Source organism: Stomoxys calcitrans, chromosome 5 (assembly GCF_963082655.1).
Source record: "Stomoxys calcitrans chromosome 5, idStoCalc2.1, whole genome shotgun sequence".
NCBI classification, from domain to species: Eukaryota; Metazoa; Arthropoda; class Insecta; order Diptera; family Muscidae; genus Stomoxys; species Stomoxys calcitrans.
Genome location: NC_081556.1, coordinates 99,118,973 through 99,145,250, shown reverse-complemented (window position 1 = coordinate 99,145,250; position 26,278 = coordinate 99,118,973). Strand labels below are relative to the sequence as shown.

Below are 26,278 nucleotides of genomic sequence, written 5' to 3'. Positions count from 1 at the left end.
CAATGGACGAGAACATCTTAGTGAGTATGATGACAGACTGCCACTTAACCCTTGAACCAAAACTAACCTAAACCTAACCTTCATTCCAATAGGAATATAATTGCAGCTTCTAGGGGCACAAGAAGTGAAGTCGAAGGGCCATTTGGTATGGGAGCTATATCCAAATCTGAATCCACATGGTCCATCTGCAATCCTCAAGGATCTACATCAATAAGAAGTGTCTGTTCTAAATATCAGGCAGCGAGCTTAGGGCGTTTAATTGATCTTGATTTTTAATAGTCGGAAGAACAGTGGTGCAGACGATCATAGTAATATCGACTTACAATGTTAAGAATATAGGGTTGCCCAAAAAGTAATTGCGGATTTTTCATATAGTCGGCGTTGACAAATTTTTTCACAGCTTGTGACTCTGTAATTGCATTCTTTCTTTTGTCAGTTATCAGCTGTTACTTTTAGCTTGCTTTAGAAAAAAAGTGTAAAAAAAGTATATTTGATTAAAGTTCATTCTAAGTATTATTAAAAATGCATTTACTTTCTTTTAAAAAATCCGCAATTACTTTTTGGGCAACCCAATATATACTTTGTAGGGACGAGAATCAATATTTTCAGGTGTTACAAACTGGGATTGACTAGATTACTATACTCCCATCCTATGATGAGGTATTGAATGAACGCAAGGGTATTAGGTTATGAAGGCCGTACGACAAACTTAAAACTAATTTGTATAGAGCAAGACTAATTAAGGCTTATGACACTTACAAGTAATGGCAGCTGCCGTGGTGCCCCCTTCGTTTACTTCGATGACAGCCTGATGAATGACCTTTTCCACTTTCAGAACCCCAGGATTTGATATCATTTTGCTAAAATCTGGAACTGAGAAGATTGTTCTCATACCCATCTGCAAAAGATGGAAACATACAATAAATACATCGATATATTGAAATACAATCACCCGCCAAACACACCCAAATACCTTTTGTAGAACTTCTTTAAGGTCTACTATTAATTCAGCCTTAAATTTAGGCAATGATATGGGAATGGAGTCATCGATGTATTCCAAACCCTGGGTTAATGTCTTTAGTTGTTTATTCTTAAGTTCCTCAATCAGAACCGACTATCCATTGCGAGAGTCTGGCAACAGGATCATCATTGATAAATCCGAATCTTTATAGGGCAAGCGTACAGCAGAGGCTTGTAAATCTGGATAATGAGCATATTCCACACTCCTATAACTATGCATCATTGGTATCTTAACGGCATGTGTTTCGTCGATGAAAAAATCCTTTTCCCTGGTCATGAAGGAAAAAAATAAATGGCACTCAGCAAGACCATAACAGTGAGAGGAGAAAATGAATTCGGAGGCATAAAATCAACTATCATATTGTCTGTTTTATTCGCCACCCAGTTATTAACTACTTTTACTGCATTCTCCCTGAGTGAAATCATAAATCAACTATCATATTGTCTGTTTTATTCGCCACCCAGTTATTAACTACTTTTACTGCATTCTCCCTGAGTGAAATCCAAATTCTCAGCAGACGAAAAGAATTTCTCCAAAAGAACTTCATTGTATTCATCTAGCAGATCTTGTCCTTGAGCAACATAGACTTTGTTGGCCAGTTTTAAAATACCTCCTTTTTCGTACTTGGTCAGGATGGAGTGGAAATTTTGTTTAACGTTTTCTACCGGAAGATTGCCAAATCCTAGGATTCTATTCATTTCGGTTTCAGTTGCTCCAGCAGCTCCCATGCGTGTCATAGTCAGACATGTTTGTATGGAGAAGGGAGAAATGATGATATTGCTCTTCTCATTGGATTTGAAAATTTCCTCAAATATAGTTGTGCTGAAGTAGTTCAAAGCGTTTTGGAACTGCTGTTCGTAGGTGATTCGTGGGGCTGTAGCACAAGAGAGTGTTGTGCTAAGTATAAGAAGTTCCATAAGAATTTGAGCTGAAATGTAACAATAACATGAAGACATGATGATGGTGAAGGATGTAATGTCATAACATTGTGTCAGCACTTACGTTTGATTATCATTTCCAATTAGTTTTAAAATCTCTTGCTCTTGGTTGGAATTCTCCAGTAAGAATTAAAAACTACTTGCCATTTATTTGACGTGCTCGTCGCTTTATGTTTTCATCAAAAGAAATTATTCATTTTGTTATCACTTAGATGTGACTTGGAAGCCAATGAGGGCAAGCTCAAAGTAACAAATGAAACCAGCCAAATATTTGAAAATAATTGTCTATTGAAGATACACTCGATCTAACGGCGAAAGCCATGCAATGACATAGAAAATGCTCTACGTGTCCTGTTATGATACCGAAAATTTTACTGATCACCTGCTTGCTTCCTTTCACTAATAGCCTCATCTTTTCACAATCCGGATCACCCCATAGGATTTTCGTCGTCCTGCCGACCATTTCGTTGTTCCACAGTGTTGCATGGGTTCGTAGCCCACGCTCTTAACTACGACTGCGTCATCCCGAAAGGCTTCGGGTTAACCAAGTTTGTTGACCGCAGTTCTCTGGCCTTCACTGCCAAATCGTTTGATTTCTCACTCCTCCTTACTCCGCTATGGGCCGGTACCCAAACGATGCAGATCGTGCCATTCTCAGAGAAGGCGTTAATCTTTATCTAACATTGCAAGACTGTTTGTGACTTTACCGGTTTGTTCCAGGTGACAATACTAGGGTTCCGTCGAGACTGTGCCGCTGACAGCAGTGCTCACACTCGACCTCAAGTATCGTATCAGGTATCCGATCGGAAACCTCTTCCATCCCTTCCAGGTTAACTATCCTTGCCTCGGTTATACAGAGGTGGTATGACCTGCTCCCATCCTCAATCCATTCTCCCATCGTCTTAAGTCTCACAGCCGTAATGGCTGCCTCGCACTTAATCTGCTTGTCAATGGGTCGGATATCTAATAGAATAGTCTCCAGTGCCCTAGTGAACGTGGTGCTCATCGCTTCGCCTATGCGAGGACAACATGTTGTCTGAACCTGTTGTATTATCCTAACTTTGCATCGCAGACCACCAAACTACTGAGTCGTAAGTAAGTATTGGTCTAATCACGCTTCTGTAGAGGCACTGGACTATCCTCGGATTCAGGCCCCGTTTCTAGATCTGTGAACTTTCTCGGTACACTCCTGAATGTGACACTTCTAATTCAGTTTCCTATCCAAGATCACTTCTATGTATTTTACTTTGTCAGAGATCGAGAATGTTCTATTGGGGAAACGTGGTACGTGTGGAAGGAAGGAATCGTATTGTATTCCTTGAGCCGTGTGTAATACACATCCCAATAAACTTCCGCCTTTTTACGACGTGCTCTGTTAAAAATTCTGCGTACCTCTTTCCCAATATTGCGAATCTCCCCGGCTATCTAGGGTTTTTCTTGGGCTGATTTCCTTTCCCGAAGAGGACAACTGTCTTCGAAGAACCCACCAGTGCAATCGTAATCCTGTTGACATTTTCGTCAATGTCTTCTATGCTTGGACAATCTAAATTATCTTGCCCAAGTCTTTTTCTGAGTAGCTTGCCCAAGAATCCCAACATGCGATCCGTCGCAAATTTACTGCCCCGTCCCTTGATGAAGACCGTCGCTTTGAGAGCTGGGGGATGTCTATCTTTCTCACCAGGTCAAACTTTGCGTTCTCCCAGATAGCGTGGAATCAATACATTCCGCCTACGCCAAACGCAGCGTAAATATGTCCCTTCTATACTCGGAGCTCATCATTTGTATGGGGACCCTCTACGGAGTTCAACACATGTTCGAAAATCCGATCGTTAACCAGATCCCCCACTTGGGACCGATGATCTGATGGAATCCTACCGGATGCACAGCCGATGTTTATGACTGCATAAGTCAGCTCATCTCTGTTGTGCATCCCTGTCACTCTGGCGTAAGAAGGCGGCTCCTTACCATTCTCAACGACCATCGTCCTCTTCCAAGATGGCTGTGGCCTCAGTTTGGAAGTGACAGTCCTCCATGAAGTCTCCGGGGTCATATGCGTTCTTTCGTTCCTATTCCGACTTTGTTTCCCACCGCAGGACTCTGTCTGCAGTCTCCGTTGCGGGATGGCTTGCTTGGTTTTCCCAGAGTACTTCAAAGCGGGGAGCACTTTTTCTTCTTCAGCAATTTACCAGTGTTATGCTCTTCGGGAGATCTGATTCTTTTTTCAGCTTCCGTGGAAGTGCTTGGAATGTGAGTTCTATCCCTTCCAGCATCCTGCACTTTCGCTCGATTGCGCTGCCAGTACATACTCCTCTGTCTACTTCGTCGTGCACCGGATCGCTTTCTCCGTCTGCTTGTGAGCTTAGCAAAGTCACCGCTCGCGTTTGCCGTCATCCCGATGCTCTCATCTCTCGATTCGGCTGCGATGACTGTTTCATTGACACCGTCGCTGGCTGAATCCGAGTCAGAAACACCACCTTTACTTAAGGGCTGGGGATGAACTGGGCATCCCTCTGGTTTATCCGTCTCTTCCTCATTAATTAGTCTGACGACTAGTTGTGCACTTTCGACTACAGGTGCCAAGGCACCCACACCTGACACCACCATCGCAGCTGTTGAGTCGTTGGAGTCCACTTCAAGCCTACTCCAAAAGCCTATACAATTTTTTGTCGTAATAGGTAGTACCTATTCCGAGATACGGATATATTTTTTTCTTTGAGGAGCGAAATGAAAACTCGACCGCTCCACTCAAGGGCTATAATAAAAGGTTCCTTTTTTTTAGTATTTAGAGCGCACAACAAGCCGATTACTGGCTTGGGCGTATGTCCATAGTGGCATGGGATGGTTTAATATCCGCACCCTCCTTTCAACCCAACCTTATCTACGACCCATTGCGCCAAAATGAGCTTCGTCGTAAAATGGAAGAAGAGCGCAATGAACTTTCTTACCAAACTGAAGATGTTTAGCAGTGAAACAAGACATGAAACGTGTGTGAGCTGTTGAAACCAGTGTTGCTAAAAGGATTATAGCTAGAAGATCACCCCTTATAAGTTCTGCCTTCGATAGAGCAAATTATGGTTGCCCAAAAAGTAATTGCGGATTTTTTAAAAGAAAGTAAATGCATTTTTAATAAAACTTAGAATGAACTTTAATCAAATATACTTTTTTTACACTTTTTTTCTAAAGCTAGCTAACAGTAACAGCTGATAACTGACAGAAGAAAGAATGCAATTACAGAGTCACAAGCTGTGAAAAAATTTGTTAACGCCGACTATATGAAAAATCCGCAATTACTTTTTGGGCAACCCAATAGCTAGAAGATCACCCCTTATAAGTTCTGCCTTCGACAGGGCAAAATAAAGTCAACTATGGTTATTTATTTCATGGTTTTATTTTAACATTTTTTGTCTGCAAATATTGACAATATTAGACTCCAATGTAGGTGCCTTCAAACAATGGTACAAAATCTGAAGTCATAATGATGTAGTAAAAGGGATGATTTGCCTTAAAGACAATAGGTCCTGCCATAGCCATCGGTGCCATGCCTGTAACGATAAAGGTATTAATTGAAATTACTTTATTGTTCATTTATGTTGTTGAATTTGAGTTTCCTGAAAAAGATTTTTTTTTACAAAAAAGAAAGCTGTATGAGAGAAGTATACCCTGTTCTATAATGAAATGTTCAGGGGAAATTTAGTTGTTGTAGTTGCAGCCACTTTTTAATGTGGAGGTGGCAATCTTCCTCTAGTTCTTGTAGGTGAGGAAACTCGTTTTCGGTCCAAAGGACTGAAGCAGGGTGGCCATTGGTTATTTAAAGGCTCCAAAAACTCGCCTTGTCATATCGTGCATCATAGACTATCAGTATTTGTGGAAGAGCCGGTTCCGCCCTGCCTCTCACTGAGACTCTACGCTTGATACCGCTGATTGTCCGCGACTGCCGATGCATCTACTCGGGCGCATCTACAGCATGCGCTTATTGGAATGCTCTATACCATTCCAATAAGCGCATGCTGTAGATGCGTCCGGTAGCTCGTAGCTAAACTTCTCTTCACAGTAATGTACACCGCACAGATCGGACCAGTGCCGGGGGGAAATTTAGAACATACAGTAAGTTCCTTCAATCATTATAATAATAAACCAATTTTTAACCGATCTGCGCAAAATTTGGCACGGATTGTTTAATTAGTGATCTTAACATAACAAAATCGCGTCAGATTTGGATATTGCTCCCATATATGATTATCGCCAGATTTGCCGTAGTAACATCAATTTTTAAATGATCTGTTCGAAAATAAATCGGCTCAGATTTAGATATAGCTCTCATATACAAATATCTATTGCCAGAATTTATAATTGAAGGGTAGGTGTAGCGTATTATGCCTTTTCTTATTGGCTTTTTAATTGAATATGCATTTGATTTCAGCATTATTAATTGATATTATCATTTTTGTGATTGAAGCAGTTCAAGTAAAAAATTCATTGGACCAATTAATTTCGTAATTGAAACCGATTTTTTTCTGCGATGGGTTTTACGGATCTCTGCCTGCGGACCGGAGGCTACCGTAGCGCAAAGGTTAGCATTTCCGCGTATAACGCTGAACGCCTGGGTTCGAATCCTGGCAAGACCATCAGAACAAATTTTCAGCGTTGATTTTCCCCTCCTAATGCTGGCAACATTTGTGAGGTATTATGCCATGTAAAACTTCTTTCCAAAGAGGTGTTGCATTGCGGCATGCCGTTCGGAACGAGACTATAAAAAGGAGGCCCCTTATAATTGAGCTTAAAACTTGAATCGGAGTGCACTCATTGATATGTGAGAAGTTTGCCCCTAATCTTTAGTGAAATGTTCAGGGGCAAAATTTGCATTACTTTTAGAAAAAGAATCAAGCTGATCGGCCCAAAAATTACGGTTTAGCAAGCAATTTAAAGTTTGTCATGCTGGAGGTGAACAGTTTTCAAGCACCATGGTTCATCTCTATCCGTTCAAAAGTTCCCGAAATATTTCCAAGATTTTGCGATTTGGCAACACTGTGAATCCGCTGTAACAACTGTTCAAACCATCGCTTAAAATGGAAAATTACTTCGGGCGGCCATACATAGGCTCAAGTTCTTGTACGTACGCTCGGTTGGGAGACATAATAATGTTTGGAGTTTAACAATTAGGTTAGGAAAGATATTAATCCGCTTCATGCCACAATGGATATACACCTAAACCAGTAATAGGCTTGTTTTGCCCTCTAGATACTAGAAAGTAACCTCGAAAAAGATAATCGAATTCAGGAATTCTATGAATTGGGTTGCTCAAAAAGTAATTGCGGATTTTTCATATAGTCGGCGTTGACAAATTTTTTCACAGCTTGTGACTCTGTAATTGCATTCTTTCTTCTGTCAGTTATCAGCTGTTACTTTTAGCTTGCTTTAGAAAAAAAGTGTAAAAAAGTATATTTGATTAAAGTTCATTCTAAATTTTATTAAAAATGCATTTACTTTCTTTTAAAAAATCCGCAATTACTTTTTGGGCAACCCAATACTTACAAAATCCCTATTTTTCCCTACTATAGCCCTATTTTTTTTCTTACACTCCAAGACTGTTCGTGACCCTACCGTCCTGGTTGTTGTTGCCCTGATAGATAGTTTACTGTCCGTGAAGATGTTCACATTCGACGCCCTCGGGTTAACACCACACCATCTCACGCATGCCATGATCGCCCGGATCTCTGCCTGCGGGACCGTATTATGGTCAGGCTTTTGAAGACAAATCTTAGTTCCTGATTAAATAAATTGCTGAACTGGGAAGTTTTTCTCTTCAGAGCAAATACTTTATGTAGTGTAAACAACGCAATAAAACAAACTTTGTATTTTCAAGCTTTTTTGCCTGATAGGGCGAAGATCATATTAATTTTAATATCTATCATATAATTTTCGTTTAATTCTCTTTCGAGACGCGATAAATGATCGGAATTTTTTTTTACAATGGGAAAGGAAAGTCGGAGATAGCCACGCACACCAACCTTTATTGGAAGCGTTTCGTCATTAGGTTAGAATCACTCATCGGCCATATTTTGTGTGAAGGCTTCAAGGGCCGCACGCTGGTAGGTTGTACTTATTTCGAAAATGCCTCTATGACATAAATACCACATTACCCAAACACATGACAACCCTTTCTTCTAGCTGTTCCTTTCCCAATGCATGTTTTTTATATACACAATTACACTACTCCCATGGCATACACATGATTCTGTGCAATGTCCTGTCCATCAATACAACTTTCAAAAGATGCATAGATTTTGTTTGCAAGCTTACAAATCGTGTCAACTAACCTGTCAATATCTTCTCTTTCCACACTAAATTTATAAATATTTCCTGCAATGGAATTTCTCTAAAACATTAAAAATCTGCCTCAGCAACATATTTCTGAACTAAACGTTTTGTTACATACCAAAGAAGACTTCAACTTCAACATTGAAATATCATTTCCGCCGAAAAGTATTTTGGATCATCGAAAAATCCTGAGGCGCTTTTACCATGTCCGTGGGTCAGTCCGTTCGTGTGTCGGTCAGTTGTAATCACGCTACAGTCTTTAAAAAATGAGATATTAAGTTGAAATTTTGCACAGATTTGTATTTCTTCTATACCTGAATGGGCCACATCGGACTATATTTGGATATAGGTGCCGAAGAGACCGATTTTCGATTTTAGGCTTTAAAGGCATTTTCTCACCGAATTTGCTGAACTTTGAGACAGTGAGTTGCACTAGGAGCCTCGGCATCTGACCCGAATATGGTGTATATCGGAGCACATTACCATATAGCTGTCATGTAGACCGCCATGCTGATTTAGGGTCTTAAGCCTATAACAGGCGCATTTATTGCCCGATTTCATTGAAACTCAGAACGGTGAGTTTTATTGCAAATTGCAAATTTTGCCCATGAACATTCCACTAAGGAACAGGGGCAAACTTCTCACGTATCAATGAGTCCAGACCGATTCAAGTTTAAGCTCAATGATAAGGGGTCTCCTTTTTATAGCCGAGTCTGAACGGCGTGCCTCAGTGCGACAACTTTTTGGAGAGAAGTTTTACCTGGCATAGTACCTCACAAATGTTGCCAGCATTAGGAGGGGAAAACCTCCGCTGAAAATTTTTTCTGATGGTCACGCCAGAATTCGAACCCAGGCAATCAGCGTCATACGCGGACATGCTAACCTCTGCGCTATGGTGGCCTCCGGTGAGTTTTATTAGGCCCGTTAATATCCGAACCAAAAATGGTCCAGATTAGAACGTATTTGGATATCGCTACCATATATACCGATCTGTCGATTTTGGGTCTTAAGCCTAAAACAGGCGCATTTATTATCCGACATCGCTGTTATTTATAATAGTGAGTTCTATTAAGACTCCCAACCTCTGTCACGTTCTCAAGTCCATAGAAGACAGATTTATTCTCCGATCTTGCTGAACAGTGAGCTGCTTTAAGACGTCCGACATCCAACCTAAATATGATCCAGATCGGCCCATATTTAGATATAGCTGTCATATATTTAGATCGCTCATCCGATTTAGGACTTAACCACATAAACGGCGCATTTATTACCAGCTTTCGCTGAAATTGGAAACTGTTACTTGTATAGATCTTCTCGGCACCTGATCCAAATAAGATTAGTAGTGCTATAACAAATTTGGATAGTATCCATTGTGGTGGGTATAAAATGTTCGGCACGAACTTAATGTGTTTTTATACCCTCCACCATAGGATGGGGGTATACCAATTTCGTCATTCTGTTTTTAGCACCTCGAAATATGCGTCTGAGACCCCCATCGTAATTTTAAGTCGATCTAGCCATGTCCGTCCGTCCGTCTGTCTGTCGAAAGCGCGCTAACTTTCGAAGGAGTAAAGCTAGCCGGTTGAAACTTTGCGCAAATACTTTTTATAAGTGTAGCTCGGTTGGGATTGTAAATGGGTCAAATCGGTCCCTGTTTTGATATAGCTGCCATTTAAACCGATCTAGGGTCTTGACTTTTTTAGCCTCCAGAGGGCGCAATTCTCGTCCGATTTGACTGAGATTTTGCACGTGGTGTTTTGGTATCACTTCTAACAATTGCGTTCAGTATGGTTGAAATCGGTTCATGTTTTGATATAGGGTCTTGAATTCTTTAGCCTCTAGAGGGCGCAATTCTCGTCCGATTTGACTGAGATTTTGCACGTGGTGCTTTGGTATCACTTCTAACAACTGAGCTCAGTATGGTTGAAATCGGTCTATGTTTTGATATAGCTGCCATATAAACCGATCTAGGGTCTTGACTTCTTTAGCCTCTAGAGGGCGCAATTCTCGTCCGATTTGACTGAGATTTTGCATGTGGTGTTTTGGTATCACTTTTAACAATTGCGCTCAGTATGGTTGAAATCGGTCCATGTTTTGAAATAGCTGCCATGTAAACCGATCTAGGGTCTTGAATTCTTTAGCCTCTAGAGGGCGCAATTCTCGTCCGATTTGACTGAAATTTTCAACGTAGTGTTTTGGTATCAATACCAACAACTGTGTTAAGAATGATTCAAATCGGTTCATAATCTGGTATAGCTGTCATATTAACCGATCTGGGATCTTGACTCCTTGAGCTTCTAGAGGGCGCAATTGTCATCCGATTTGGCAGAAATTTTGTAAAACGGCTTAAACATACGTGTCTATTATGGTCTGAATCGATCAATAGCTTGATACAGCTCCCATATAAACCTATCTCCCGATTTTGCTTCTTGAGCCCTTATAAGGCGGAATTCTTATCCAAATGAACTGAAATAATACTCAATGACTCCTACAATGTTCAGCATTCATTTATGGTCCGAATTGGACCATCACTTGATGTAGCTCCAATAGCATAACAGTTCTTATTCAATATTCTTTGTTTGCCTAAAACGAGATACCGCGCATAGAACTCGACAAATGCGATCCATGGTGGAGGGTATATAAGATTCGGCGCGGCCGAACTTTGCACACTCTTACTTGTTACTTGTTTTATATCTTACCCGTTGCCGCACCAGCTACTGTACCCTCCTCATTGACTTCAATGTATGCCTTGTGCATTACACTTCCCACAGTAAGGGGTGTGGATGATTTCAACATCTTGCTGAAGTCAGCGTTGCTGCTAAACATTTTATTCATGCCCATCTTAAAAAATTAAAAAAAAAAATTAAAATTTTTGTAAAATTATCTTTGCTGCAAAGAGGGAAGTCATAATCTACCTTTTGTAAAATCTCTTTCAAATTTACATCTAATTCGACTTTGAATTTGGGCAAGAAAATGTCAATGGCTCGACTGGTGTATGTTACATTTCTAGCCAAAGATTCCAACGGATAGGCTTTTAAATTTTCCATCAAACCATTTAAGCCATAGCGTTCGTTGGGTAAAATCACCATCATCGAGAGATCAGAATCGGCATAGTGCAAACGTACGGCCGAAGCTTGTAGACCAGCCAATCTGCCATAATCTCCGGTACCCATTTTAAACATCATTGGCACCTTCTTACTTTCTACAGCATTGACAAAGAACTCTTCTTCTTCAGTGTGTTTTGGATCAAAGGGATTCTTCCAAGCACCCTTAAAATAGATGGCACTCAGCAAGAAAAGGCGAGTATCACTGGACAGAGTACCCGGTTTAATGAGGTTCTTGATGGTATTGCCAGTTTTAGTTTCCACCCAACTGTTGATGGTATTGCTGGCCTTGGCACTGTCAGCAAAATCTACATTCTCAGCTGCAGAGAAAAATTTATCGGTGAGCAATCGATTGTAATTATCCTGAAGTTCATAGCCCTTCATCACATAGACTTTGTTAGCAATTTTCAAAATGTTGCTATTCTCATATTTGGCCAATATGGAATGAAAATTTTCCGCCAAGTTTTCTCTGGTTTGGCTGGTAAATCCCAGTTGCTGATCCATTTCCCTGGCTGTTTCTCCATCGGCACCCAAACGGCCCATTGTAAGGCATGTCTGTATGGAAAAGGGTGAGTAAATTATGCTGCTCTGGCCTTTTGTCTCGTATATTTCACTCCACATGTTATTGCTGAAATAGTCTAGGCTCTGCGAGAACTTTTGCCCATCAATGACAGGCGTTGGGGAAGCAGTACAACTTAAAATAGCCAGCATGCCGGCAATATGCCAAATTTTAGCTAAAACATGTTGAAGACATAGGTTAGTAGATACTTTGAATTAACATAATGCGATCGTTTTTAAAAAAAGAGTTTTTATATCAAAACGACAAGATTAAGAGAAAACTAATTTCGTTACATCGAAATATTAGTTTCAGACCCTAGGATGTACAAGTACTTGATCGTTGTAGTAAGTCGATTTAGCCATATTCGCACGTCATAAATGAAAATCAGGATTGGGAGGGTTGTAGTGGAGATCATGGTGGCGCAGAAGCATGTCCGCCTATGACGGCGTTAACATCAGGAAATGTTTCAGCGGTGGTTATCTCCACCGCAGCGTAGAGGTTATATTCGGTTGCCCAAAAAGTATTGTTGCTAATATATTTAGTAGTAATATAGTCGGCGTTGACAAATTTTTTCAACGGCTTGTGACTCTGTAATTGCATTCTTTCTTCTGTCAGTTATCAGCTGTTACTTTTAGCTTGCTTTAGAAAAAAAGTGCGCGAAATTTTGTTTACATTTGTTTGTTTGGCGTCAATTTTAATATGGGTACCACATGTATTTAAAGAAATTCATTTAACAAACCGAATCAACGCTTGTGATATGCACCTTAAACGCAATGAATTCGATCCGTTTTTAAAACGAATCATAACTGGAGATGAAAAATGGATTGTTTACAACAACGTTAGTCGAAAACGATCATGGTCCAAGCATGGTGAACCAGCTCAAACCACTTCAAAGGCTGATATCCACCAAAAGAAGGTTATGCTGTCTGTTTGGTGGGATTGGAAGGGTGTGGTATATTTTGAGCTGCTTCCAAGGAACCAAACGATTAATTCGGATGTTTACTGTCACCAATTGGACAAATTGAATACAGCCATCTAGGAGAAGCGACCAGAATTGGTCAATCGTAAAGGTGTCATATTCCACCAGGACAACGCTAGACCGCACACATCTTTGGTCACTCGCCAAAAACTGAATGAGCTTGGCTGGGAACTTTTGATGCATCCACCATATAGCCCTGACCTTGCACCATCAGACTACCATTTAGTTCGATCTTTGCAGAACTCCTTTAATGTTAAAACTTTCGGCAATGATGAGGCTATAAAATCGCACTTGGTTCAGTTTTTTGCAGATAAAGGCCAGAAGTTCTATGAGCGTGGAATACTAAATTTGCCAGGAAGATGGCAAAAGGTTATCGAACAAAATGGCAATTATATATTTGATTAAAGTTCATTCTAAGTTTTATTAAAAATACAATTACTTTCTTTTAAAAAATCCGCAATTACTTTTTGGGCAACCCAATATTAATCCTCCCTATCCCTTAGGTCATATTCTTACTTACGTTTAAGTTCCATTTTCTTTTTTAAGATTAAAGATGCCTTTTTTCAGTAGTTAACACAACGGTAGATTGTTTCACACTGAATTCTCATCTATGGTGATAAATGATTTGAAGACGAAAGTTGGCTTGTCTTAATTTTTGTGTGTGGCTGATAACTAAAGCTCTTTGAGTTTCGCCCATTAAATTTAATCATATAGCAACTGGAAAATATCTTCGAATATGTTTTTAGAATCTTAGCAATGTTTAAAAATACCTATAATTTAAAAGTTCTTTAAGTTGTTAGGCAATCAAAGCCTTGTATATAAGTTTTAAGAGGGCTGCTGTATAATTTTCTGGCCTAATAATGAAAATGCTAAATGTTTATCATCAAAAATGGTTTTTGGTTGTTATTGAATGCTTCGATAGCATTTTCTAGTGAAGAAATACATTGACCACACTTATTTCTCTTAATGTGCTCGAATAAAAAGAAGTCAATCGGTGCCAAGCCTGTGCTGCATGGCGGATGACCCATCTATTTGACGTTTTGGCCGGTCAAAGAGCCGCTGGTTTGAGCCCATGTATGAAAGCACATTTGTAATATTTTTAACGACATATGTTGTCGATATTTTCGTCAACGCCTGTTTATAATAATGATACTATGATTTTGCAATGCCGTTTTTCTGCCAGTGTAGTTCTTTAATCAACGCCTCATGCCATCAATAGTAGCATCATTGAAGGTGCTGTACACAAGACTCGTTTGATTTTATCATGATGGGATTCCTTAAACACCGAGAAGTCGGTGAGAAAACTGTGGCAACACATTTCTTCAGAATGTAAACTTGCGGTGTGGACTAGTCTTCCTCAGATGTTGCCCAAGCTGCAACTTCTGAATTTCCTTTCCTGACCCATTCATACTAGGCCTATCGTCCCCGAAGCTCGAAGCCTTCCTCTCCTCTTTTCATTTAAATAGAAGGATTTTCCGTTTCCACTAATCCGCAAGGTTCTAGCGTTATAGGCGATAGTTCCTGCGACAAGTCTTCTGTAACTGATGAGCGATCACTTGAGTACCCAAACCCCACCGCTTCTATACATGTTTAGACTCCCCTTGATGAATCCGTAGGCCATTCCTACAAGAGGCTAGTTCCATTTTGCTGCTATCGCATACTAATCTGATGGATTGCCAATATTATCTTTTCTAGACTGTCCTTCAGTTATATTACTTACATATGAAAGCCTTCTATATGATATACCAATATTTTGTCCTTGGCCCATGGATTTTGGTTGTGATTGTGAGCCAAAGAAGCGAATCTTCAAAACCAGATGCTGTATATAAGTTTGAAAATATGCTCAGTAGCCGTTGAGTAGAGCGGACGTATTTTCATTTCGCTCCTCAAAGAAAAATAACCGTATCTCGGAATAGGTGTTACCTATTACGAAAAATATTTCAAGCCTTTGTGAAGGAGGCTCAAAATGAACTCCAAAGACCCAACAGCTGTGGTGGTGGCGTCAGACCGCAGCATATTGTCCTCATATCTTATAGGTGTGAGTGCTTTGGCACCTGTAGTCGAGAGTAATGCTTCAAGCGCACTACTAGTCGTCAGACTTATTAATGAGGAAGAGACCGATAAACCAGAGGGATGCACAGTTCGTCCTCAGCCTTTAAGTAAAGGTGGCGTTTCCGACTCGGATTCAGACAGCGACTGTGTCAAAGAAACAGTCATCGCAGCCGAATCGATGAGGGCAGCGGGATGACGGCAGAAGTGAGCGATTGCTTTGTTAAGCTAAGAAGCAGACCGGGTGGCGTTTCCGACTCGGATTCAGACAGCGACTGTGTCAAAGAAACAGTCATTGCAGCCGAATCGATGAGGCTAGCGGGATGACGGCAGAAGTGAGCGATTGCTTTGTTAAGCTCATAAGCAGACCGGGGCGCGACGGCGGAGACGGATGAGTATGTACCGGCAGTGCAATCGGACGAGAGTGCAGGATGCTGGAAGGGATAGAACTGACATTTCAAGCACTTCTACGGAAGCTGAAAAAGAATCAGATCTCTCGAAGAGCATAAAATGCTGAAGAAGAAACAGACTGTGTCCTGTGGAGGAAGACAAATTTGGAAAAGGCACGAATGAAGCGCTCACGACCCCTGAGTCTACATGGAGGACTGTGACATCCAAGAGGATGCCACAGCCATCACGGAAACGGATTATGGTCGCTAAGAAAGCTAAGGGGCCGCCCTTTAACAACAGCTCACAAACGCGACGGTCTTCATCAAGGATGTGGGCGGCGAAATCGCTACGGAACACATGATAGAAGTCTTAAACAAGCAAAACAAAGATTTCGCCGTGGAGAAATGGCAGGTTTTCCACAGAGATTAGAAGGAGGAAGGAACTCTTCTTGTGGTTGGCATTGATCAATTCTCCGTGACAAGTTTGGTTAAGACTAGGGGGCCATGGCCATCTTTATCAAGATTATCCTCATATTGAGCCATCAGAGGGTGCAGTGGCGGGACACTCAATAACGCCTAGCAGACAGGGGGCCGACGACTAGATTATCACCGACTTTCTTAATATTGGGAAGACTAGGATAAGTAAAGATCGTAATACTAAAACATCAGACAGAGCAGGGGCGAGAGTCCCAACACAGTCTAACGAACAGGGACCCAACGACGGAACCATCAACGACTTTCTCGAGATTAGGAAGATAAGGAAGACTAGGAAGGATAAATTTCTTAATGATGAACATCAGGCAGGGCAGTGAAAGAGAACTGAAGGTCTAACACACAGGGAGCCGACGATGAGACCACAAACTACTCCCAAGAAACTCAAGATTTGGAAGACTAGCATAGGCAAAGATCCTAATATTGGAACATCAGGCAGTGCAGGGTCGGTAGACTCAATACAACCTAAAGAACAGGAACCCGATAGTGGAACCAATACCGACTTTCTCAAGATTCGGAAGACTAGGATATGCAAAGATCCTAATATTAAAACATCAGGCAGTGCAGTGACGGGAAACTCATTGCAGCCTAAGGAATAGGGAGCAGACGATGACATCATCACTCACTCCCAAGAAGCCCATCTAATGGAGGACCAATGATTAAGGTCATCCAGATAAACCTCCACCGGAGCGTGACAGCTACTCACGCTCTGATGGAGAAAATCAGCAAGGACAAGATTCATATTGCCTTAATTCGGGAGCCATGGACAATTCGGAACAAAGTTTCTGGACTGAACCATACCAACAACCAATTATTCTATGCTAACACTGGTATTCGGCAGAGGAACTGCGTTATTTGTCATAAAAATTTAAAATATGTGTTTTCCCCAGAGTTGTCAGCGTCGGATGCAATAGTGATGAGACCGTGGAGCATACCTGGTATGACTTTATCTACCTTTCGACTCTCCGACACCGCCACCTACGTCAAAGCTGCAACGGTTGGTGAGGAAAGCAAAACAGACAGGAAATGAGGTATTAATAGGGTGCGGTGCGAACTCACACCACATTTCGTGGGGTAGTACCAACATTAATAAGCGGTACCAAGCCCTGGCAGGTCTTGCATATGTCATATGACTGGGTTAGACCCATGGGTCTCAATGTTAACCCAAAGACTACAGAAATATGCCTGTTCACCAGAAAGGCAAAGGTGGTCCAATTTGACGCATCACTTTTCCTTAATAAAACGATTTCGATATCTGACAAGGTCAAGTCAACTTAGGAGTGATCTTGGATAGGAAATTGAATAGGAAGTGTCACATTTAGGAGCGTACTAAAAAGGCTCACAGATGTTGGGCATTATGTAGACAGACCGTAGGCTCGAAATGGGGCCTGAATCCTGAATCCATGCAACAAGTTCAGAGAATATGTCGTCTTGGCATAGGTGGACCGATGAGGACCACGCCCCCTAGGGCACTGGAGACTATTCTAGATATCCGACCCATTGACATACAGATTAAATGGTAGGTAGCCACTGTGGCTACTTAAGGCGATGGGAGAATGGATTGAGAATGGGAGCAGCTCATATCATCGCGGTATAATCGAGGCGACGATAGGAAACCTGGAAGGAAGGGTAGAGGTTTTCGATCGGTTATCTTAGTTGAACCTTGAGGTCGAGTGCGAGGCACTGCTTCCAGCGGCACAGTCTTGGATTGACGGAACCCTAGTATTGCCATCTGGAAGATCATGTTACACGGTTGGATCAAAGCTAGAGGACAGAGTGGGCCTGGGCGTCTACATTGAGAACCCAGGTACTGAGATCTGTTTTAGACTGCCTGATCATAATACGGTCCTGCAGGCGGAGATCCGGGCGATCATGGAATGCGTGAAGTGGTGTGGTACTAACGCGAGGACGTCGAGTGTGCACATGTTTACGTACAGTAAAATTGCCATAAGGGCAATAACAACCAGGACGGTAAGGTTACGAACAGTCTTGCAGTGTAAGAAGGAGATTAACGCCTTCTCTGAGGATGGCAAAATCCGCATCGTTTAGGTGCCGGGCCATAACGGATTAGGGGAAAATGAAAGGGTAGACGATTTAGCAGTGAAGGCCGGAGGACTGCCGTCGATAAACTTGGTTAGCCCAAAGCCTTTCGAGTCGATGCAGTCCGATTTAAGGGAGTGGGCGACGAATGCTCATGCCACACTGTGGAACAGCGAAACAGTCAGTAAGACGGCGAAAATCCTATGAGGCGATCCGAATCGTGAAGGACGAGGCTATTACTGAACGAAGGTGGTCAGTATAGCTTTTGTTGTCATAAAGGGACACATGGGACTACGAGCTGCTCACTAATGCAAATTCAGTGCGGCAAGTGATCGCATGTGTAGGGCATGTGGGGAAGATAATGAGACGTTGGAGTATTTTCTTTGTCATTGACCGGCTTTCGAGGCTTACAGACACTCTTACTTAGGTGGGGACACAATACCAGACACAACACCAACTTGGGGAGTGGTATGGGAAACAATTAAGGATTATGGCAGTGGTACGGAATTCCTAACTTAAAAGCCGATTACTGGCTTAGGTGTATGTCTTTAGCGGCATGGGGGAGATTAAAACCTGCAACCCCTTTTCAACCTTACCTACCTAAGTTTGCAAATGCAAATTTGGCCATGAACATTCCGCTAAGGAACAGGGGCAAACTTTTCACAAATCAATGAACGCTGTCCGATTTAAGTTTAAGCTCAAATATAAGGGACCTCCTTTTTATAGCCGAATCGAATTTCGATCGCTGACTGCATCCTATTTTATCTTACAGATGACTCCCAGTTACTTATTTTTTGAAAAATCTACATAAATAGCTTGGCATCTTTACGTTCTTTCTCCTTGCTTTCTTGTCTTAAATTTAAAAACGTTCCTATTTGCAAGGCATTTCTGTGTCTTTAACTAAGCTATACCTTGTCCCAAGGCCAATTTCCTAACTTTCAACGATATTTCGATTTTCATTTTAAGTGTTTTGCCTTCATTAATAAACTGAAAACTTAAGAATATATTCGACTACCTTTTAAGATACACATTCTTTAAACATCCGAGAAAATAATATTTCCCCTTAGAAATTGTTTCCTTAAAAAAATTGTGAAATTGGGCATCTTTAAGCTAAGTTTGGTATCTTTGCCCCAAATCCTTAAAGTGAGGACAACAGTTTTTTTTCAGTGTAGATAGACATTATACAGGTTTTAAGAAAAATTTATGTTTTTTTTTTTTATTTCTTTTGTTTAACAATTACATGCCATGTACATTCTCGAACTAATTTCCAACAAATGTGCCTTCGAACAGTGGAACTGAGTCTTCATTCATGATTATGTAGTAGAATGGATGATCTGCTTTGAAATTAATTGGGCCGGAAATTGCCATCTTTGTTGCACCTAAAATAGAAGTAAATAAATTCCAAAATTTGAAATAATACAAAGTAAGAAATCACAAACAAGTAAAAGAGTGTTAAGTTCGGCCAGGCCGAATCTTATATTCCCTTCACGATGGGTCGGATGACACAAGTTCTTTGAATGATTTTGTTGAAATAAATAAGAACTTTATCAAGTTATGCTTGCCATAGCTATAAGAAGTCATACAAATACCACCTTTAAAATTGCAGCCAAATCGGCTGGTGATTGCACCCTCTAGAGGCTCCAGAGTCAAATCGGAAGAACGGTTCACATGGGAGCTATATCAGGTTATGGACCGATTTGAAATGATAGCAAAACATTTCGTGCAAAATTTCGGTCAAATCGGGAGGTAATTCCACCTTCTAGAGGCTCAAGAAGTGCAATGTGAAGATCGGTTTATATGTTGGCTATATCAGGTTATGGACCAATATCAACCATACTCGGCACAGTCATTAGAAGTCAATGTAAAACATTTTATGGCAAATTTCAGTCAAATCGGATAAGAATTGCGCCCTCTAGAGGCTCAAGAAATTAAATCCAAAGATCTGCTTACATGGCAGCTATATTCAAACATGAACCGGTGTGGCCCTGTTACAACACCAACCGATCTTTACTTATAAAAAGCATTATGCAAAGTTTCAAACACCTATATGGCAGCTATATCTAAATAAAGTCCGATCTAAAACATATTTAGGTTCGACATTGAGAGGCCTGAAACTACTTACTGTTTCAAATTTCAGCGAAATCGGTTAAAAAATAAAGCTTTTATGGGCTTCAGACCCTTTATCGGCAGATCGGTCTATATGGCAGCTATATCTAAATATAGTCCGACCTGAACCATATTTGGGTCCTATGTTAAGAAGTCCAAATAAACTCACTGCTTTAAATTTCAGTGAAATCCGTTAAAAAATAAAGGTTTTATGGGCTTCAGACCCTTTATCGGCAGATCGGTCTATATGGCAGCTATATCTAAATATAGTCCGATCTGAATCATACTTAGGTCAGATGTTGGAAGGCTTAAAGTAACCAACTGTGTCAAATTTCAGCGAAATTGGGCAATAAATAAAGATTTTATGGGCTTCAGACCCTTTATCGGCAGATCGGTTTATATGGTAGCTATATCTAAATATAGTCCGATCTGAACCATATTTGGGTCAGATGTCGGGAGCCCTAAAACTACTTACTGTTTAAAATGTCAGCAAAATCGGATGAAAAATTTAGTTTTCATGGGCATTAGACCCTTTATCGGAAAATCGGTCTATATATCAGCTATATCCAAATGTGTTCCGATTTGGCCCGTTCGAGAACTTAAAGAAAAAGACGTATCTGTGCCAAATTTCAGCTCAATATCTACCATGACTACGCCTCAAATGTTCCATCCGCTTAGTCAAATTTTGGCATACTGTTTCCAACATTTCGGTCGGTCTCTCACCTATAATTGCTTTAATTTGTCTTTCAATGTGTCAATTGAAACTGGTTTGTCTGTATAGAGATGACCTTCAACATAGCCTCACAAAAAAAGTCTTAAGGCATTAAATCGCGCGATCTAGGCGGCCACGTGACGGGTACCGAACGTGAAATAAAATGTTCACCGAACACGCCTCTCAATTAGTCCATTGTTACGCGTGCTGTGTGGCACCGTCTTGTTGAAGCCACATGTCATGCCAGTCAAGCTTTTGTATTTTAGGTAAACAAAATTTGGATATCATCTCACGATAGCGCTCATCATTCACAGTTATATTACGATTCGCATTATCTTTGAAGAAGTACGGTCCAATGATGCCACCAGCCTATGAACCCCAACAAACTGTGACTTTTTCTGGATACATTGGTAGCTCTTACAACGTTTCTGGCTGATCTTCACTCAAAAGTCGGCAATTCTGCTTTAAGTACCAAATTGAGCCAAAAATGATCTTCATCGCTGAACACAATTTCTCGGTAAAAAAAGTGGATCTTCGGCCAACATTCCAAAAGCCCATTCACCAAAAATTCTGCGTTGCGGTAGGTCGTTTGCTTTAATTCTTGCACTCTACCTGTATTTGGGTTTCACACCTATATCCTTCTGTAGAATTTTCCACGTTGTTGAGTAACAAAGGCCCAATTGCTGCGAACGGCGACATATCGATAATTGATGGTCATCATTAACACTGGCCGATACAGCTGCGATATTTTCTTCAGGTCGCACTCTACGTAATTGATGGTCATCATTAACACTGGCCGATACAGCTGCGAAATTTTCTTCAGGTCGCACTCTACGTAAGCGTGGGGGTGGTTTAATGTCCAACAATGTTAATTTGGTGCGAAATTTAGTCACAACATCCCGAGTAGCCGTGGATCGATTAAACTGAACATAAAATGAAAGAAGCGCACGATGAGCTTTCTTAATAGCGCACACATTTGATAATAAAATTCGATAATTTGCAAGCATTGTTCGAAGACGATTCATGGTTAAAGTATAGAACAACCTGAAGATGTTTGACAGTGACACAAAACGTGCTTGAGGTGTTTAAACCAGTGTTGCCAAAAAGATAGTAGCTAAAAAATCACGTTTTATATGCGAGGCCCAGGTACGATGTGAATTTAGGTCATAGATGGGGATCCAAATAGTCCGCCCTCTTCTGTCGTAATGCCGGAAATATTCCATCAGGTCCTGAAGACTTAAATATTTGGCTAAGTTGCGACCAACCGAACTTAGCTCATTTTTATACCAACCACCAAAGGAATATGGATATACTTACCTAGTCAAATCGTCATGGCTAGATCGGTAATCACAATAGCGGTTGAACGCGTAAAGCTAGCCTCTCAAAATTTTACCCAGATACTTATTGGTGGAGCTCAATGGGATTGATTGGAGACCACCGTAGCGCAGAGGTTAGCATGTTCGCCTATGACGCTGCACGCCTGGGTTCGAATCCTGGCGAAACCATTAGAAAAAATTTTCAGCGGTGGTTTTCCCCTCCTAAAGCTGGCGACATTTGTGAGGTACTATGCCATGTAAAGCCTCTCTCCAAAGAGGTGTCGCACTGCGGGACGCCGTTCGGACTCGGCTATAAAAAGGAGGTCCCTTATCATTGAGCTTAAAACTTGAATCGGACTGCACTCATTGACATGTAAGAAGCTTGCCCCTGTTCCTTAGTGGAATGTTATGTTAGTGGCGGTTATTGTTGTCCAATTGAGCTGAAATTTTGCATTTGGTGTTCTGTTCCGCTACAGTGGCCTCCTCTTGAGCCTTAACAAGCCGCAATTTTTGTCCGAATTGGCTAAAATGTGGCAAGTAGTGTTCTGTTATGACTTTCAATAACTGTGCCAAGTACGGTCCAAATCTGTCTTTAACCTGATAAGCTCCCATATAAACAGATTTCCCTTTTATTCTTGTTTGGTTTCTAGAAGCTTTAATTTTTGCCTGGTTTGACAAAAGTTTGGTATGTAGAATAAAATTATTAATTTATTTTGTGTACATTTTTAGCAAAATCCATGGTGGTGTTTTCCCAAGATTCGGCTCTGCCCAATTAATCACATTTGTATACCCTCCACCATAGGATGGGGGTATACTAATTTCGTTACTCTGTTTGTAACACCTCGAAAAATGCGTCTAAGACCCCATAAAGTATAAATATTCTTGATTGTCATGACATTTTAAGTCGATCTAGCCATGTCCGTCCGTCCGTCTGTCTGTCCGTCTGTCCATCCGTCTGTCTGTCCGTCTGTTCGTCCGTCCGTCTGTTCGTCCGTCCGTCTGTTCGTCCGTCCGTCTGTCTGTCCGTCCGTGCGTTTGTCCGTCCATCGTCTGTCTGTCCGTCCGTCCATCGTCTGTCTGTCCATCCGTCTGTCCCTCCGTCCGTCTGTCTGTCTGCCGTCCGTCTGTCTGTCCGTCCATCCGTCCATCGTCTTTCTGTCTGTCCGTCTGTCTGTCCGTCCGTCTGTCTGTCCGTCTGTCTGTTCATCCGTCTGTCCGTCCGTCTGTTCGTCCGTCCGTCTGTCTGTCCGTCCGTGCGTTTGTCCGTCCATCGCCTGTCTGTCTGTCCGTCCGTCCGTTTGTCCATCCGTCGGTCCGTCCGTCTGTCTGTCTGTCCGTCCGTCTGTCTGTCCGTCCGTGCGTTTGTCCGTCCGTCCGTCCATCGTCTGTCTGTCCGTCCGTCCATCTGTCCGTCCGTCCGTCTGTCCGGCCGTCTGTCTATCGAAAGCACGCTTTTTGTCGAAGGAGTAAAGCTAGGCGCTTGAAATTTTGCACAAAAACTTTTTATGGGTGTAGGTCGGTTGGGATTGTAAATTGGTCATATCGGTCCATGTTTTGCTACAGCTGCCATATAAACCGATCTTAGGTCTTGACATCTTAAGCCTTTAGGGTGCACAATTTTCGTCCGATTCGACTGAAATTTTGCAGGTGGTATCAATTCAAACAGCTATGCCAAGTATGGTCGAAATCGGTTCATAACCTGATATAGCTGCCATATTAACCGATCTAGGGTCTTGACTTCTTCAGCTTTTAAGGGGCGCAATTTTTATCCGATTTAGCTGTAATTTTGCACGCGGTGTTTTGGTGTTACTTTCAATAACTGTGCTTGGGATGGTTCAAAACGGTTCATAACCTGCTTTAGCTGCCATACAAACCGATCTTGGATCTTGATTTCTTGAGCCACTGGAGGGCGCAATTCTCATCCGATTTGAGTGAAATTTTGCACATGGTGTTTTGTAATGACTTCCAACAACTGTGCTTAGTATGCTTAAAATCGGTTCATAACCTAATACAGGTGCCATATAAACCGATCTGGGGTCTTGACTTCTTCAGCTTTTATAGGGCGAAATGCTTATCCGATTTGGCTGTTTTGTAATGACTTCCAACAACTGTGCTTAGTATGGCGCAAATCGGTATATAGCCTGATATAGCTGTCATATAAACTGATGTGGGATCTTGACTTCTTGCGCCTCTAGCAGGTGCAATTCTCATCCGATTTGGCAGAACTTTTATACAACTGCTTCTCCCGCGACCATAAACATACGTGTCCAATATTGTCTGCTAATTGAATATAGTTTTCGTAATTTAGAAATATGTACTTACGCGTGGTGGCAGCTGCTATTGTGCCCTCTTCATTAACCTCTATCACAGCTTTGTGCTTTACACTTTCAACGGCTATGGGTCCTGACGACTTCAGCATATTGCCAAAATCCCCAGTTATAAACATTTTTTTCATGCCCATCTGAAAAATAGACCAATCAGAGATTCACTTAACCAGTCTTATAGAAAAAAGTTCTCTCCCTACCTTCTGCAATGTATCCTTCAAATCAATTTCCATTTCTGCCTTAAACCTTGGCAAACGTAAGTGAACAGTTCTGCGGCTGGTTTTAATTTTTTCCTTCATGGACTCCAATTTGAATGTTTTAAGTTTCTCTTTCAGTTCGCTTAACCCATTGCGAGCTCTGGGTAAAATTACCACCATAGAAAGATCGCTATTGGCATAGGGCAATCGAACTGCTGTGGATTGCAACTCATCGAGGGTACCATATTCGGCAAAACCAGCTTTGAACATCATAGTCACATTCTTGGAATTCCTCTCATCGGTAAAGAATGGTTCCTCTTTGGTATATTTCAGATTGAAAGGTTTTTGCCAATTACCTTTGAAATAAATGGCACTTAGCAGCATTAGACGGGTTTCACTGGGCAGTGTATTGGCATTGATGAGGTTCTTGACGGCACTTTCAGTTTTCGACTCGACCCATTTATTTATTATTTCACTGGCCTTACCGCTTTGACTAAAGTCAATATTTTCCGAGGAAGAGAAAAATTTATTGGCTAACAGCTTATTGTAGTGTTGTTTTAGTTCAAAGCTTTGCTGAACATAAACTTTATTGGCAATTTTCAGAATATTGCTGCTCTCGTATTTCTCCAGCAGAGCATGAAAATTATCAGCTATGCTATCGACAGATTGACCGTTGAATGCCAAACCTTGGTCCATTTCTTCGGCTGTTTGTCCAGTAGCACCTAGGCGAACCATTGTTAGACAGGTTTGTATGGAAAACGGGGAGAAGATGATGTTTTCTTGACTTTTCTTCGCGAAAATTTCAGAGAAGATATTTGTACTAAAACTTTGCAAACTGTTGGTGAATAGTAATCCATTGGAAATGGGTGTTGTAGATGCCGTGACGGTTGCCAATGCGCATATGCAGAGGATGAAGGGAATTTTAGCTGGAAAATGTATTCAAAAAAGCCATAAATAAGCAAGTGTTTAGGTTTAGTTGGAAACATACAAAAATAATCTAAGCATTGCCAACCAAAAACTATCCTGTCTGTATACTATAGCAGCGAGTTTGGCCATTTCATCAACATATAGACTAAACTCGCCAAAGGTGTTTTGATGGCTCATAAAATAATCCTAAAGAAATTTCGAGCATATCTGCATGTCCATTCTTACCTTTGAATCGCATTACAAAATTAGGTCGTGATGTGCTTTTAATCTTTAATATACCAAATCTTTTCGGCAACTGAATCCTCTCCAAATATGCTGCAACATATGCAGGAGAATAAAGTTTTATTTACACAAAATACTCTTATCAGCATGCAGACCTTTGTCTCTCTAATACTGATTAGGCTACGCCATGTGATATCACAAACATTTGCTGTTTTGTTTTTACTCGTATAATCAGGTCTTTTGCACAACAAAAAAAAAACTTCTCCTCAAAGAGGTGTCGCACTGCGGCATGTCGTTCGGGCTGCCGAGTCGGAGTCGAGTAATTTTGCCCGGAGTCCGAATCGGAGTCGAGAAAATTATCTCGACTTCCACTCCGGACAAAGTCGTAAAAATTGTTTCGACAAAAAATAGATTCATATGGAAGCTATATCCAATTTTGAATCGATATTGATTAAGTCTTGCATATATATTAAGATCAGTTACAAAACAATCCGTGCCAAATTTTGTGCAGATTGGCTGAAAATTGTAGTTGCTACGGCCATTTAAGTGGAAATCGGGCGATACATATATATGGGAGCTATATCT

The 26,278-nt window shown here is 41.2% G+C and overlaps 1 protein-coding gene across 1 annotated transcript; it reads right to left on the bottom strand.

Moving 5' to 3' along the window:
- Nucleotides 1–650: 650 nt before the first annotated feature.
- On the bottom strand, nucleotides 651–25,365 carry LOC106088582 (uncharacterized). The gene is given in 10 exon segments (XM_059369891.1): nucleotides 651–715; nucleotides 760–898; nucleotides 974–1,200; nucleotides 1,503–1,949; nucleotides 5,403–5,501; nucleotides 10,977–11,118; nucleotides 11,193–12,115; nucleotides 21,477–21,630; nucleotides 24,287–24,484; nucleotides 24,548–25,365. Coding segments are annotated over 10 exon segments (3,126 nt in total). The 5' UTR covers nucleotides 25,280–25,365.
- Nucleotides 25,366–26,278: the final 913 nt, after the last annotated feature.